At 50.5% G+C, this 16339-nt stretch overlaps 1 protein-coding gene across 3 annotated transcripts in view; it reads right to left on the reverse strand.

Moving 5' to 3' along the window:
* TTC21A (tetratricopeptide repeat domain 21A) overlaps positions 1-16339 on the reverse strand; it is a 30026-nt gene that overhangs the window by 10159 nt on the left and 3528 nt on the right. For all 3 annotated transcript variants that reach the window (XM_082413735.1, XM_082413733.1, XM_082413734.1), the window contains 8 exons: positions 14619-14741; positions 12608-12765; positions 9676-9760; positions 7680-7778; positions 6527-6719; positions 2907-3004; positions 2532-2732; positions 1730-1859 (listed from right to left, as the gene is read on the reverse strand). In XM_082413735.1, coding sequence (XP_082269861.1) covers positions 1730-1859; positions 2532-2732; positions 2907-3004; positions 6527-6719; positions 7680-7778; positions 9676-9760; positions 12608-12765; positions 14619-14741 — 1087 coding nt within the window. The remainder of the gene's footprint in view (positions 1-1729; positions 1860-2531; positions 2733-2906; positions 3005-6526; positions 6720-7679; positions 7779-9675; positions 9761-12607; positions 12766-14618; positions 14742-16339) is intronic.

Genomic DNA, 16339 nt, shown 5'->3' on the forward strand with positions numbered 1-16339 from the left:
GCCTTGACCCAGACAAAAGCCAGGAAATTCAAACCTTGGTGTGACACCTCCCTTCTCTCTGTACCCTCAGGGAGATGGCTAAATTACTTCACTGCTCCATCTGGAAGCTCAGGGGAACACTGAAGTCTCGATTCCCACACCTAAGAGCAGAACAAAATCTTATAATAACAGCAACCATAATAGCCACAACTTAAGAAGCACCTGCTCTGTGCCAACACAGGCAGAGCACTTTAGAAAGGCTGGTTTAATGTCTTCCCAGCCCTGCAAGGTTGGTATTATGATGCAGGACTGAAACTTCAGTGATATAAGTCACTCAGCTTGGAAGGGACAAAGTCAGTATTTAAATCCAGGCCTATCGGCTCCTGAGGCTGAGCTCTGAATGCCTTGGCGCGTTGGGGCTAAGAGGCCTCCTTGCAGCCAGGCTGGCCCTAAGCAGGTGGCAGTGGCAGCCCAGGGTACAGTGAGCTGGTGGGAGAGCCCTCCTCTCTCTGCAGCCAGGTCCCTCAACAGCTCCTGCTCGGGGTCCATCACCAGCTGGCGGGGAACACCTGCTTCTGGGTCCCAAACTCCCTGATCCTTCCCTTGTGCTGCAGAAACGTGACGATGTCACCATGACAACCTAAGCAGCTGGAGACCTTGCTTTGTCCCTAAAGGTGCTGGCAGCTGCCAGCACCCCTGTGTGTATGTCGGGGGGGGGGTGGTTTCTGCCCTCCCCTTGTACCCAGGAGACCTTCAAGAAGTGGGTAAACCTGGCAGCTGGATGAACACTAGGAGGACCGAGGATGAAGACCGGGGAGCTCTGGACAGAGTGTAACCCACACAACGCAGAGCCAGAGGACACAGGCACGCCACGGCATTCTGGAGCCTTGGGCAGACGGGGGTGAAAGGCTGCAGGGAGCAAGGACTTCGGAGAGGACAACAGGCCCCCATGGAGGGTTCTCTCCCTCTTTCCCTCTCCCTCCAGAATCTCGGCCCTGAGATGGGACAGGATGGACGACGGGGACTGTTCTGGCTGCTGGAGGCTCTGAAAGTCTAATGGTACAGGGTCTCCCCTCCTCACAAGGCCTTCCTGACCACCTTTTAAAAACTGCAACCCTGGCACCCCCGCACGCCCTCCCCACCCTTCATTTTCTCCATTGCACAATCGTGCCCTAACAACAATACTACATTTACTGTCCAAGTCCCCTTACTAGAACACAAACTCCACGGTGGAATTTTTGCCTGTTTTGAGTACTGCTGTCCCCCAGGATCAGAGCAGTACCAGCACGTAATCAAGTTCAGTGACTATTACCTGGCACAGATCAAGTAAGCCAGGGGTCCCCAACCCCTGGGCCAGGGACGCTGCCTGTTAGGAGCCAGGCCGCACAGCAGGAGGTGAGCGGCGGGCCAGCAAGCAAAGCATCATCTGCCGCTCCCCATCGCTCGCGTTACCGCCTGAACCATCAACCCCCCCCCCCGCCCCGCCCCGCTTCTTCGTGGAAGAAAAATTGTCTTCCACGAAACTGGTCCCTGGTGCCAAAAAGGTTGGGGACCGCTGAAGTAAGCTATCAGCAAAAGGGCGGGTTGGAGAGACCCCTGCTGGTGAGGAGTCAGGAAGGTGTCTCGGGGGTTAGAGGCTGGAAGGAGTGGGCCCGCCTGCTGAGGGTATGTGTGTGTGGACTACCCCAGGCAGGGAGCCTGTGGACACTCACCCAGGGGCCCCGCCGGCCATGAGGACCCACAGGCTCACCTGAGAGATACTTGACCTGGGCCATCACATACAGCGGGTCGATCAGGGCTGGTGCTGCCTTGACTACAGGATTCAGGATCACAGAGACTTGTTTAAGAAGTGGAGACACGATCTGGCCTGGCGACCGGGGCTGTAGGAACACAGGGGTCTGGCTGTGCGGTTTGCCCTATTCCAAGGGAGACTCCTGGAGTGCTCAGAAAACACTCTCGCAGTGTTTTACTTTTTTCCACATGTATATACCATCCACTCTGTACCACCTAGGGCAAGAGCATAAGCTCCCGAGAATGGGGACTTTCTTTTGTTCACTGTTGCATCCCCCCTACCCAGCACGGCATCTGGCACATGGTAGTGCCTTCAATAAATATTTGTGGAATGACATTACAAGGCACTGGGGGGATATTAAGGCGTATGAGATATGATCCTTGCCCACAAGGAATCTTGATTGTCTGGGAAAGCCAGACAAACAAGAAAAGACCAGCATACTTCTTAGAAGATGTCTGGCAAAAAGGGAGCCCAGTTCTTCTCTAGGATAAATGCAGACCCAGGGGCCAGTGCCCTGCCCCTCCAAGTGCGGTACCTGGACCAGCAGCATCGGCATCACCTGGGAGATGCAGGGCTTGTGCCCCACTCCCTGGCTGATTGGTGTGCTGCACGTGCAAGTGTGAAAAGCACTGGGCTCCCCAACCGCCAGAGGCTCAAGCACCCTGGTGACTTGCCAGGTACGTCCTGCCTCCGTCCAGACCTGTCCTCAGGACCAACCCCGCTCCCACCCCGCCGCCGTGAAGATGCACTCTCCTCTAACCTGCTTGGGGCAGAAGACCAAGTACTCCTTGGCGATGCAGACCAGGAAGAGGGGGTCAAGCCTTTCGAAGTACTCGGAGCTCAGGGGGAGGGCCTGCATGCTGGAGAAGTGCAGCTCGGCCGCTTCCTTCAGCAGTGCTGCGGCCTCCTGCTCCCCCTTGTGCTTCTTGGAAGCCAGGAGGGCTTGGAGGAAAACCAGCACCTGTGGGAGGCAGGCCCAGGTCTTGGAAGCAACACCCTCTGGGCAGAGTTGCCAGAAGCCCGGGCTGTCTTGGGTGCTTTACTGGAAACTGGGGGTGGGAGGAAGGCGGGGTGGGAGGAAGGCGGGGTGGGGGGCACGATCCTGGAGCAACCCCAGCGCCCAGAGAGCTCTGACCTCGGACTTCCCAAGGGACTGCTGCACCTCCTTCAGGAATTCCAGCTGGTGCTCAGCCTCTTCCAGGTGGCCGTCTAAGATCTGGCACCAGATGACCCCTGGGATGGGGCAAAACTAGGATGAGCAGCCAGCTCTGCAGCACAGCCAGCAGTCCAGCAGGCCAGAGGCAGGGACGGGAGAGTGGATGGCAGGGGGCCTTTCCGACATCTTCACAAACTTAGAGTGGCACATACTCATGGTAAAGAATTCAAATCATAAGGCAAGGAAAACATCCCTAGCTCATGTTCTGGCTAACCGTGTCTCTCTCTAGAAAGAACCAACACGAACAGTTTGGGGTATATGCCTCCAAACATCTTTTGAAGCATTTATATGTTATTAGTGTATACCATGTTTTCCCATCAGTTCATACAAATCTACCCCATTCTCTTTAATCATGACATAATATTCCACCGTGGATGTAACCGTTTATTTAACTACTGCCCTACTGAAGGACTCCTCATTTCACATTTAGTTTCTTTTCAGTGTTTAAATATTACAGTGCCATGGTCTACATTTGTGTGTGTTCTAATTCCTGAAGTAGAGCTGATGGGTCAAAGGGCACGCATATCTAAAATGTTGATAGGTAAGGCCAACTTGTCCTCCAAGGATATCTGAATTAATGTTCCTGCCAAGAATTTGAAAGTGTTCTCTTTCCTCACAACCTCACAAACATGCTTCACTCTTTACCAGGTTAAAGAGTGAATAGTAACTCATTTTAATTCAAATTTTAAAAAAATTTTTAGGGAGAATGAACATCTTTTTATATATTTAATGGTTTTCTCTACTGTGAATTTCCTCCTGATAGCTTTTGCCTGTTTTTCTTTGGATGGATTTCTCTCTCTCTCTATATATATATTTTTTCTCTTTATATATTTATATTCTCTTTATATATAGCCTTTGTTACATTTTCCATTAGTTTGCCTTTGACCTTTTAACTATTTTATTGTGCCTTCTGCCATCCATTAGTTTTAAACTTTTACATAGTCAAATTGGTCAAATATTTTCCGTTACAGCTTCTGAGTTTGTGGTTAGGCTTAGCACCCTCCAGGGGACCCAAGTCCAATTTAATTTTTATGTTTAAATACCTCACTCATCTAGAATTTATTTTTGAGGATAGTGTGAGATGGGCATTTACCTTTATTTTTTTCATAATGGAGAGTCAGGTGTCCAATCACAAGTTATTGAAACTCTATGGGTTTGAAATGTCATTTATATCATAAGACCTGTTTCTATCCCATTTATCTATTTGTTTATTCCTGTGTTGGCCTCAAACTGACAGACTTTTTTTTTTTAAAGCATTTAATATTTATTTATTGCTAAGTTGGGCCTTCGTTGCTGCGCGTGGGCTTTCTCTAATTGTGGTGAGCAGGGGCTACTCTTTGTTGCAGTGCCCGGGCTTCTCATTGTGGTGGTTTTTCTTGTGGAGCACGGGCTCTAGGTGCACAGGCTTCAGTAGTTACAGCACGCGGGCTCAGTAGTTGCAGCACTCAGGCCCTAGAGCACGTGGGTTTCAGTAGCTGTGGCGCGTGGGCTTAGTAGTTATGGCTCGCAGGCTCTAAAGCGCAGGCTCAGTAGTTGTGGCGCTCGGGCTTTGTTGCTCTGCGGCGTGAGGGATCTTCCCGGACCAGGGCTCAAACCCGTGTCCCCTGCATTGGCAGGTGGATTCTTAACCACTGCGCCACCAAGGAAGTCCAGACTTAACTACCCTTGTTTTGAGATATGTTTTGATATTGGGAGGACAAATCCCTTCTCTTCCTACTATTCTTCTTTTACAAGATAGTCCTTGGCCATTTTGGCGCAGTTATTTCTGTCTTCCTAATCACCAACTTGGTTTTCAATTATATCCATCCCACTATTTGGCTCATCTATGGAATTTTTTACTCTGCAGTAATCATATTTTAAATTTTCAGCAACTCTTTTTTGTTCTCTGTATTTTTTTCCTAGTAGCATGTTCTTTACTTACTGACATAATACCCTCTAGAGCCAGCCCACATGGGAGGTGTTTGGGGGAAAAAGTCTTTTCTGTATCTGGCCTTAACTTTGCTCCTCAGAGGGGCACTGCTTTGCATGTTCCACTTGCTCCCTTTTTCAAACTGCTAGTAGACTTATAAATGGACAAGAGTGATGAGTATTAGCATCTGGGGCAGATTTCCCAAATTGTTAAGGTCACTGATTTTCCCAGACAGGCCAGATAAGATGGATGAATCCAGGACACACAAGAGTGGGCTCGGCCTGGGCTGGAGTGTGTGGACTTCCCTTTTGGCTGATCGGCTGGGGATCTCCCTTGAATGAGGAAGTGGGGAAGGACTCAGCTTGGTGGAGGAACATTTCGGGGGATTTGTCTATGTGCCGGGCATCCAAGTCTTTTGGTCCTTCATGTCCCTGATGGTGGTGGGACGTCATGGCAGGGGGGGGCTCTGTTTTGCTCCCTCCTACCCCACCACCTGGTAAGAGCCTCCCTGATCCCATTCTCTGGCCCTCAATAACCCTCCGGTTATCTCAATGACTACCCTATGGCATGTTTTGCTCCCAGCCTCTGGGGACCCTGAGCTTATGTTTTTAAAATTTTCTTTTTCCTGGAGCCCTTTGGGGAAAGCTGATCTACTCATTTCTTTAGCTGCCCCAAGCCATGTTGGCTTATGGGTTTCTAGACCTGCTTGGAGTTTCCATTTGTTGGATGCAATCTGCTTTATATCTTCTAGAAATGAGAAGTCCTTCAAAGTTCCTGGTCCACCTAAGGCACCTTTTCCTGTTTCTGGGGCTGCTAGAGGGACTCATTATCTTTTTAAAAGGTCGCCCATGACTTTTGTGGGATTTGGGGAGGGAGGAAGAGGTGATGACGGATGAGTCAGCCTGACGTATTGAACCAGAAATCAAGACCAATCACTTGGATTGCTTTTTTGATTGTGCCGCACAGATGAGGAGCTTGGAGTGTAGACAGAAGTGACTTGCCCACAACTCCTCAGAGCCAGGGCAAGAAGCCAGCCTGCCTGGAGCACTGGTCATGAGGCTGCCCCCACTAAAATCAAACACTGCTGCTTCAGGATTCACCAGAGACCACAGATTTGAGGGCTTTGTGTAAAAATGAAAATCGGGCTCCGGAAAATTCATTTGACATTTAGATAAAGTGGGAGGGAAGCACTGGGACAGACAGGGAAGTAAAACTCTCAAAACTCCTCACTCTGGTGGCCTTTCAGCTCAGTGGCCTGAAGAGGGAGGGTCTACAGAGGTGAGGCTAGAGCCTTTGGGGAGGGGTGCTCTGGCAGTAGAACCTTCTCCCACACTGGCCTGGTGAGGCCTGAGAGGAGGCAGGGCTGACTGAGCGTAATGGGCTGGGTATGGCTATTGGAGGTCGGCTGTAGATCAGAATGGCTTTGAGCACTTTCGAGAATTCCTGTTCCTCTTACATCTATACTTGTAGATTCATGGACAGGCACCCCATCATACAATGCAGCCCCAAACTCACACACACCCTGGGGAGAATGCTTCCCAGCCCACTCTCTTCTGGACCCACGGCGGCCACCCTGCTTGGCTCCCAGCCCCCGCCCTACCACCCCTCGCCCTGCCCCGCCTGCACAGACCAGTCAAGGCAGCCATGCTGCTCTCGTCCAGTTTCATGGCCTCCGAGTACCACAGAGATGCCTCCTTCACTTGGTCCTGCAGGATGAAGAGGTAGCCCAGCTCTGTGGCCACGTGGGCGTAGGAGGATGTGGCCATGAAGGTTCGCTCGAGGAAGCTACACACCAGCCGCAGAATCGCCTGGTGCCTCCCAGACTGCAAGGCACAGACACGGGAATGGGGAAATCGGTCAGGCCAGCCTGTCTGAGCACGGCTGTGTCACTTTGGTGGGACTAGGGGGTGCTCAGGAGAGCCCAAGAGGTACCCTGTGTCCAGGCAGCTGGGTCCGGGTAGCTGTCCACCTCCCAAAGAACCCCCCGCTGGCCACAGCTGTGGAACCCGCCTCCAGCCGCGGGCCCTCTGAGGGACCCAGCCCCTGTCTGGCCCCAGTCATTGGTCCAACAAGTCACCAGGTGGTTTTTCTCAAATTGAAGTTGCGTGAGAGAAACTCTTTGTGTCCCACTGATGGAAAGTGGCTCTGAAGGCTGCGAGCAGCCACTTTCCCTGCCACGTGTGGAGAAAGAGGCAGAGAGAATCAGACATAGATGTGGAGGACAAGAGGGTATCCCAGTGGCATTCGACTCCCCAGAGCTGCCCCTGTTCTTATGGCAATTCCTTCTAGTAAATCTGGCTCTGGGGCTCAAGGGTCTGACAGAGACAGATTGTTTGGCAGCCTGGTCTGTTTGCACCTTGCCTGGCGTCAGAGAGGCCTAGGCAGGCCAGCCTCACCAGGTCTCTTCCACAGAAAGAATATGGGAGTCCGGTGCTCCAGCACCCTGAGGCTAGAGTTGGGCGTTGCTCTGCTGTACCACAGCTGTGCCACTGCCCTCTTTCCCCAGACAGGGCGCCTCCCTCTCTGAAAGCGCTTCTAGACCTCACCTCCGTGATCTGCATAGCATCTTTGAAGGGCATGTAGGTGCAGGCTACAGAGCCCACAATTCAGTGATTGGCTGGAGGCAGGCAGTGGCCCCGGGGTCTGGGCCACCAGCCTGAGAGGCCAAGTTTAAGCCAGAGAGGGGAGGGGCAGGGTCCTCAGGGAGCTTGCAGGGAGCACAGGTCTCCCCCGGGGAACATAACAAGAAGCACTCGTTCAGAAACCAGGGAGCACCTTCTTACCAGTCTGCCCACCACAAGAATTTTTTTAAGATGGAGGCTTGGATTTTGGGGCTCTCTTGTTTCCAGCGCCTTAATCAGATTTCTAACATGCTTGGCAGCCTGAAAGTACAAAACACAATGTCAAAGGCAGTATATAAAAGGGGAGTGGGGCCGAGGTTCTCAGCTGTGGCTGCCCATGAACACCAGCTGGGAGATCTTAAAAACACCCAGGCCCCCAAGCCAGCCCCAGAGATTCAGAGTTAATTGGCCTTGGGCAGGCCCAGGATTCAGTATTACTTTGGAGCCTCATTGGCGGAGCTTTCAGGAACATTATTCATCCCAGAGCTGGCACTGCCGCTTTGTTCATGAATCTGTGAAGAGCAGCTGCCCTTTGGGACACCCCCAGGAAGGGCCAGGAGCCACCTGTCACGGAGCCCACACTGCAGCCCACCAGGCTGGCGGCAAACCACTTGGGCTGGCCCAGGAGCAAACGGTCAGGGCAGGTCCCTGGCCCCAAACCCTTGCTCCATGTTGACGTGGGTCACCACATTAGTGCCTCTCTGTCATTCCAGTGAATGCTCCCAATGACCCTGTAAATTAGTGTAACTATAGATACCCGAATTTTCCAGTCCAGCAGATGAAGGGTCAGAAAGGTTAGGTCATTTGCTCAAGGTTACCCAGCCAATGAGGTGGCTGACTGACTCTAAAGCCTGTGTTCCTTCCAATGGACTCTTCTGCTCACTCTCTATGTGGGAGTAGGGAGTTTTTAGTCCCCAGCTGCAAAGAGTGCCAGAAGAGAAGCCTGGGGTAGGGTGGATCTTTTCTGCAAGACTAGAACTGGGTAGCCTGAGCTGGGGCGAGGGGCAGATCCCAGAGTTTGAGGTGGGAATGAAGGAGAAGAATTAAATGCTAATTGCCCTTGGGCCTAACCTTCAGGCCAGGCCTTAGGAAGGCCTGCCCAGGGCTCTGGGGTCTCAGGGAGCGGAGGACCTGCCTGTTCTCTTGTTCTGACCCAGAGACAGTGGTAGAGCCCTTTTCGAGGGTTCTTCCTCCCAAATACAAACGGTGCCCTCCACCTCACCTCACCCCACAAAATCCGTAATTTCAGAGCTGGCCAGAAGGAACCAGAAACTTCCTCTTCCCACCATGACCCATTAGAGCCTCTTGATTTGTCACACTCCCCACAGAGGCAATGTCTTTATTCAGAAGGGTTTTAGCTGAATACACAAACTCTTTTTGAAAATAAGAAGCTGTCTGGGCATGGAGGTTTTCATTAAGAATTCTAGGTGCTTCTGATTGGATTTGAGGGCTCTTTGGGGTGTCTTTGGAAAACTACAAGGCTTAGTAGCAAGTCTGGGGCCAGGTACTGCCTGGTCAATACCTGAGCAATTCCAATCATTCCCTAAAAAAAAGGCATTTCCTGAAATATGAAACACAACTGTAGGGAATTCCCTGGTGGTTCAGTGGTTAGGACTCAGCACTTTCACTGCCCTGGGCCTGGGTTCAATCCCTGGTCATGGAACTAAGATCCTGCAAGTTGTGTGGTGTGGCAAAAAAACAAACAAGAAAACCCCAAACAAACAAAAAACAAAAAAAACCCCACCACAACCATGACTTCCAGTTAACATGGAGCAAATTATTGTAGTACACCGGGCACTGTTCGCAGTTGTCCCACCTGTCATCTCATTTAGTCCTTATAACAAGCTCATGGAGTGGGTGGAATTATCTCCATTTTACAGATGAGCATCCTGGGGCTCATACAGGTGGAGACACCTGCCCAGGGTCACACAGGGAACATGTGGCAGAACCAGAGTAAGCCTCACTGCTGGCCTTTGGAACTGTGTGGCTCAAAGACCAAACCAGAGCAGAGCTCCCTGGCAGGGAGTGTGGAGGAGGGGGGAGGGAGCTGAGACCCAGGGAGCCCCCTCCAATGCCTTGGGGGTGGAGGTGCTGTGAGGGGTCCCTCCTTGGCTGTGTTGGTTTCAAGGCATAACTTCTGAGTCTTGAAAGAACTTACTGTGGTTATGTTTCCTTCTCTTGCAAGCTCATGCACAGCTAGAATTTGGCAGGCATCAATATTGCTTTCATCTTTTTCTAGGATTCTGAAATAGGAAGAGGAGCCACGTGAATTGAGAGTGTTCAGAGGCAAGGCTAGGAAGGTGTGGTGGCAACTTCTGATTGTCTCCTAACATCCATTCTCCCCTTCTCCTTTTAATAATAGAACCCCCAAACTGTTGGGGCACGGGGCTACCGGAAAAAAGACTACATTTCCCAGCCCCCCTTTGCAGCTCAGGTGTGACCATGTGATTAAGTTCTGCCCAATAGGATGCAAGCGGAAGTGCCCAGGGTATATCCAGTGGTGCCCCTACAGCATGCCTTCCATTTCTTCTCTTTCCTCCTTCCTGCTGGTTGGAATGTGGACCATGTGAGCAACATCCTAGGAATAGGACAGCAGTGAGAGAGAAGGGGCCTGGGACCCTACAGAGTTAAGCTGTCATCCTAGCCCTGGCCCACCACCCAAACTTTTCCCTGAGAGAGCAATAACATCTTATGTTATTTAAGTCACATATTTGGGGGTGTCTTTGTGACAGAAGCCCATTATGTCCCAAATAACACAGGTATGACTGTGGTACCAAGGTCCGGGGGGGCCAGAGAGGTGCTTGGGGGGCAGTCTGCAGCTGTAAGATGGAAAGGAACCTTGGTTTCCATCATATGTCCTTGGGAAGATGCAGCTCCTGGTCATATTGTGGAGTTTTCTATATTGTTTCGTTTTTTTTTTTTTTTTTTTGATTTATTTTTATTTTTTGGCCACACCGAGTGGCATGCAGGATCTTAGTTCCCCAGTCAGGAATCGAACCCATGCCCCCTGCATTGGGAGCATGGAGTCTTAAACACTGGACCGCCAGGGAAGTCCCAATATTCTGTTTCTTTACAGGAAATTTCATATTTTTCAGCTTGATCAGGGAATGGCCCTTCTGCTTAATTGACGGTTACTCTAATGACATATAAAATTCCAACACGATTAGGCACAGTCAACATTCAAAGACTTCTAAGCATTTATGATGATTCTGAAGGTACTGTGAACCTCATAATTCGGAAATTAAAAAAAAAAAACTTTTAAAAGATGTATGGACTAAAAAATAATCAGAACGAATGTTAGAAAATTCTTAGAACCAAAATATACTGAAGATACTACTGAAGTATCCAAATGTGTAGATACTGTTAAATGGTACCTCAAGGGACATTCATAGACTTAAATGCTTATCTTCTAAAAGAAGATTGAGAATGGCCAGGCATCCAACTCAAGAGTCAGACAATAACAACAGAGTAACTCCACAGGAGGTAGTTGGCAGAAAATAATAAAGAGCAGAAATTAATAAATTAGGAAACAAAGATATAATAGCATCAACAAAACTCAAAGCTGGTTCTTTAAATGAAAGAGACAAATTATTTTAGTATCAGTGGAGAAAAATAAGAGAGAAGGAAAAAATAAACAATTTTTAGGGCTGAAAAGAGAAACACGCCTACAGAGAGCAGAGATTTAAAGAGCAATGGGGGAGGGGCTTCCCTGGCAGTCCAGTGGTTAGGACTCCGTGCTTCCATTGCAGGGGGCATGGTTTTGATCCCTGGTTAGGGAACTAAGATCCCTTATGCCATGCGGTGTGGCCGAAAAAAAAAAAAAAAAAAATTAAAGAGCAATGGGGGAACTCTATGAGCTGGGAAACCCTCCGTGAGGGAAGGCGTCGGGTGTTGGACTCAACCCATTGGCACCAAACACCATCTCCCTGCAGGTGGATGCGGCAGGGCCTGGGCAGGGAGGCAGCACACACTCAAGGTTGAGGCCTCCAGCCAGGTGTTTCCAGGTATCCTGTGGGCCCAAGGCAGAGCCTCCAAAGCAATCTCTTGACCCAGCTCCTGCCAAGGACACTGACCAGGGGTCAACTGTGAGAGAGGGCTGCTGAGGACCTGCCCAGGCCTGGCACAGGCTGGAATCACTTTCAGTTTCCTACCAGCGCCTCTTTCTGAGACTCAAATTCCAGCTATCATCAGAGGAGTTACCATCCCTCCACAGGGAAGGAAGAGGTATGTTTGTGTTGTTTTTTTTTTTTCCCACTCACAATTTAGTAAAAACTTGTAGTGGTGACTAATGGCCACTCAGAAAAAAACATAGTCCACTAACTCTTTTTAGGAAGAAAATTGGTACTGTACGTTTTAGGATTACTGTGATAAAAATAGTTAAAGTGTTAGAGGTTAAAGAGATAAGCTTCAGTTATCTAAAAAATTCCATTCTACAAAACCCTCCATCAAACATCCCTCCCCTGAAGCCATCTTTATCTCTATTCACAGTGAAAGTGCTTCAGGATCACGCTATACTTGGCGTCTGGCTTCCACAAGTCTGCCTAACTCCTGGACCCTAGGCTGTCTTCCGGACGCACTCAGCTTGCTACTAAAGTCTTCTCTCAGGCAACAATGACCTTTGTCCCTTTAAGTTTTTATTAACGCATATCACACCCACAGTTTTTAAAAGTAAATAATACAATAGTCCCTTTCTCCCTTTACTCTCCCCTCCCCACCACTCCTCAGAGACAACTGCTGTTTACCCTGTAACTCTCGTTGCTTTGGGTTCCTTTGGTAGTTCCCTCCATCTCTCTCCTAAACACTATGCTTAGACCTCTTGATAGGCCTATTTCTTGATTCTTCCACTGCAGGTCTCCGCTGCTGGCTTCCTGCTATGACAGGTAAGTGTCTAGTGCACATCCATCCTCCCTCTCCTCCCGCACCCCCAATGTCATAATGTCACTATTCATAACTCCTGTTGACAATACTGACTTCTATGTCTTATTCCATCAAGTACACAGCATCTCCCATCTCGCCTCCACGTAAGATGGGAACGATTAGCCCCCTTGGCTAGCAAAGGAAGGAAATAGCAGGTCGGCCCCGCCCCTCACCTGTGTCCCGTTTCTACCGTCCGCTCCCAGTCCTGCCGAGCCAAGAACAGCCGCATCTTTAGGACCAAGGCCGGCAGGAAATTGCCCCAGGCTACGGTGATCTGGTTCACCACCTCCAGGGCCCCCGAGTAGTTCTGCAGCATCATGAAGTACGTTGCCTGTCGAAAGCCAAAGAAAAGAGCCCCACTGGTGCCCACGAAGGATGAAGGGGTGTCAGGGTCCCCACCAGGACAGGAGCAGAGCCTGATATGTGGGCAGGAGCCATCACTCAGAGTGACAAATCAGGGTCCACAGCGGTCTTGGGTTCCTTGACAGGCAAGGCAGGGGCTCCAGGAGACGGCTGAGCCCTGAGCAGGCCTGGAACAGAGCAAGGTCATGGGAGGGCCCCCCCTAGCGGAGAAGCTGGGATTGCTGGGCGCCTTCCAATTCCACACATGGCCCATCATTTCCCATTCACTTTCCTAAAATTCACCACTGAAAACTGCTCACTGGGCCAGTGCAGCAACTCAGAGTCAGTTAGGGTTTGCAGGTAACCCTCCCCTCCCCACGGCAAGCCTGCGGTGTTTTTCTCTCTCAAGGCACACCGGGCTGGGGTCATGGCCTCTGCAGGCAGCCCGCCACCAGGCTCTCCTGGGTGAGTCATGACACAGATGCCTGAGGGGCAGAGGGCAATGCTCCCAAAAGGCTTGAAATTGGACTCCGAAAGGACGGCTTCAGTTTACAGTAACCCTCCATTAAGAGACTTATTAAAAACAAGAGGAGGATTATTCTAAATAAAGATATATGCATAAACGTGTTCACTGTAGCACTCTTTCTAAGTGTATAACTAGAAACAATCTCAATATCCAAACAATAGGAGGCGGGGTTGGCAAATTACATTAGGCCCACACAACAGGGGCCTGGCTTTATGCAGACATTCAAAATGACACGTGCTTATGATATAACCTTACATGAAGAGAAAGAGACCAAACGGTAAGATGCCCTATGATTACAACTATATGAACTACCCACACTATCTCCTGCCCCATGGTGGGTGCTGTGTGTGACCTCCTTCAGGAAAAGGGGAGTTGGTCGCTGACAGCTCTCGGGGGAGTCTCCCTCCTGGGATCACCCGTGGCTTCAGGGAGCTGCCTGGTACCAGGTCACACACCTCCCCGAGGGGTAGGTCACACACCTCCGCGAGGGGCAGGTCACACAGTCAGCATCTTGTCAGTGAGGGGGTCAGTGAAGGGCCATCCCAGCTCCATAATTCCAAGCAGAGCTGGCTGAGGCCTTCACTGGAGCTGCTTCACAGCCCCAGCTCTCCCTCCTGCTTCTTTCACTTTCTCCACAAGTGTTGGTCCCAAGGGTACAACCTGCTAAACCTCCTGTGTGATAACCTCATGGCCTCTGCTCCCCAGAAAAACACCGAAGGCACACCCCGAACCAATGCGTATAAGAAAGACTCGGAGACATGGCCCTAAAATGTTAACATGGGTTGTTCGGGGGTGGTAGGGCTAAGGATGCCATTTTAAATCACCTTTTGACTTTCTTAGACTTCTGGTTTTTTAATGAGTAAGTATTCATTTTATAAGAAAGGATATACAAACAGAAAAGGAGAAGAGGATGGTTTTTCCCTCATAGATGGATTCAATGAGGGCCACATCAGAAAAAGGAAACAATTTAAATTAAGGTCAGAAAATACAAAACACATACCTCCCTTCTCTTATGGCCAACTAAGTGAATTTAACAGGTGAGATGAGAAAGTGTGAAAGAAAGATGCATAGAAAAGGGGCAGTGGGTGAAAACAAAAGGCAAAGAGACAAAGCCTGCCAGAGCCCAGGGAGCCTAGCCCCCAAGAAGACCCCACACAGGCAACGGAAACTCACGACTGGGCAGGAAGCAGGGAGGACTGGAGCAGGCCCGGGGCTGCTCTGAGACCCTGACGCTCTCTGGACCTTTGTTCCTCATCCACCAGCTGGGGGGTCTAGAGACTGAGGTCTCTGGGTGGGGACACTCTTGCCCCTCCTACCTTTCCCATCAGCCCCAGAACATCTTTGGTGTCCTGAATGCCATGCTCCAGGTACTTGATGGACTTCTTCACCGTGTGGGGTTTGTCTGAGCTGAGGTCCACCCAGCCTCTGAGCACGTAGCCCTGGCATAAGAACAAAGGGGAAGATGAAGTGCTTGGTCCTGTATCGCCTCCATCCAGCCTGCCTCTCCTGCCCACATCCCGCCCTTTGTCATTCCACTCCCTGAGGCCCTGCCGGGCACCACTGCTCCCAGATCCCAGGCGAGCCCTGCTCTCACCCTGCAGGCCTTCGTACCTCTTGTTCCTTCGTCTGGAATGCCCTTCCCAGTACGCGCCCCCCATCCAAGTCCCTTCATCTGATTAACCACCACCAGTCTTTAAAACTCAGCCGAGGAGGCCCCTCCTGTAGGAGGCTTTCCTTGACCTTCCAGGCTGGGTTGGGGCCCTCCCTGTGACCCTCATGGTTCTCTTGCCCCTTATGGAGGCACTACCACCTGTCTTGTCATTGTGTGTTTATCTTACACTGGGGTCAGGGCGCCAGGGTAGGGCCACTCCAGCTCTCTCCACTTCTTAGACCAGCACAGGGCACGGCCTGCGTGGGAAGCCAGGAATGCCCTCTGAGCGGGCAAGCGGCCATGCTGAGCTCATGGGCCTTGGTGGCTCCCCTCCAGCCTTCACCCCACCTCGCCTGGCAGGTGCCACAGGCCAGGCCCAGGAGGCAAGGTTAGAGGTGTGCTTGGAAGACCCTGCCCTGAAGCATCTCTCACGGCCTAGAGCAGGTTTCTCAATTCTTTTCAATTATTGGCCTCCTAAGGAGACTTTTTAGTCATTTCTCCCCTAATCACTCCCTCCGCCTCCAAGAAATTTTAATATCACAGATATACCATTTATGTACTGTGTGTATATCTGTGTTTTATATACAAACAGTGAGGTTTTCTTCACCCCCTCCTCCAAGAACCAATTTTCACCCCCTTGGGGGACTGGGGGTGATATATGCCCTACTGAGATGCATGGCTTAGACTGAGGCTTCTAATTCTACCATGAGTACAATTCTACAGCACATCACATCCACTGCATATGAGATCTTCTGTGTGAGCCACCACTGACACCTAGCAGATCACTGCAAGGAAGGAATACAGGCCCAGTGTAGTCAGCTCATCTAGTTTTTCAAAAGAACCAAGAGGACTTCCCTGGTGGCACAGTGGTTAAGAATCCGCCTGCCAATGCAGGGGACACGGGTTCGAGCCCTGGTCAGGGAAGATCCCACATGCCACGGAGCATCTAAGCTCGTGTGCCACAACTACTGAGACTGCGCTCTAGAGCCCGTGAGCCACAACTACTGAGCCCACGTGCTGCAACTACTGAAGCCCGCGTGCCTAGAGCCTGTGCTCCACAACAAGAGAAGCCACTGCAATAAGAAGCCTGCGCACTGCAACGAAGAGCAGCCCCTGCTCGCCACAGCTAGAGAAAGCCTGCGCGCAGCAACAAAGAACCAATGCAGCCAAAAATACATAAATAAAATAATTAAAAAAAAAAAGAACCAAGAAATCTGGACTTCTGGTAAAAATCTTCTGATGTCTAAATGTCAGCAAACTAATTCAAGATTTTAAAAATATATAGTGCAGGCCATAAAACCTATCTGCAATCGGACTCTATGGACAAAGGCCAGTGTGTGGTTGTCTAAACCCTGAGCCAACATGGGTCTTGTTAGTGTCTGGGTG

The sequence above is a fragment of the Balaenoptera physalus genome (assembly GCF_965194825.1).
Source record: "Balaenoptera physalus genome assembly, chromosome: 11".
Taxonomy (NCBI): Eukaryota; Metazoa; Chordata; class Mammalia; order Artiodactyla; family Balaenopteridae; genus Balaenoptera; species Balaenoptera physalus.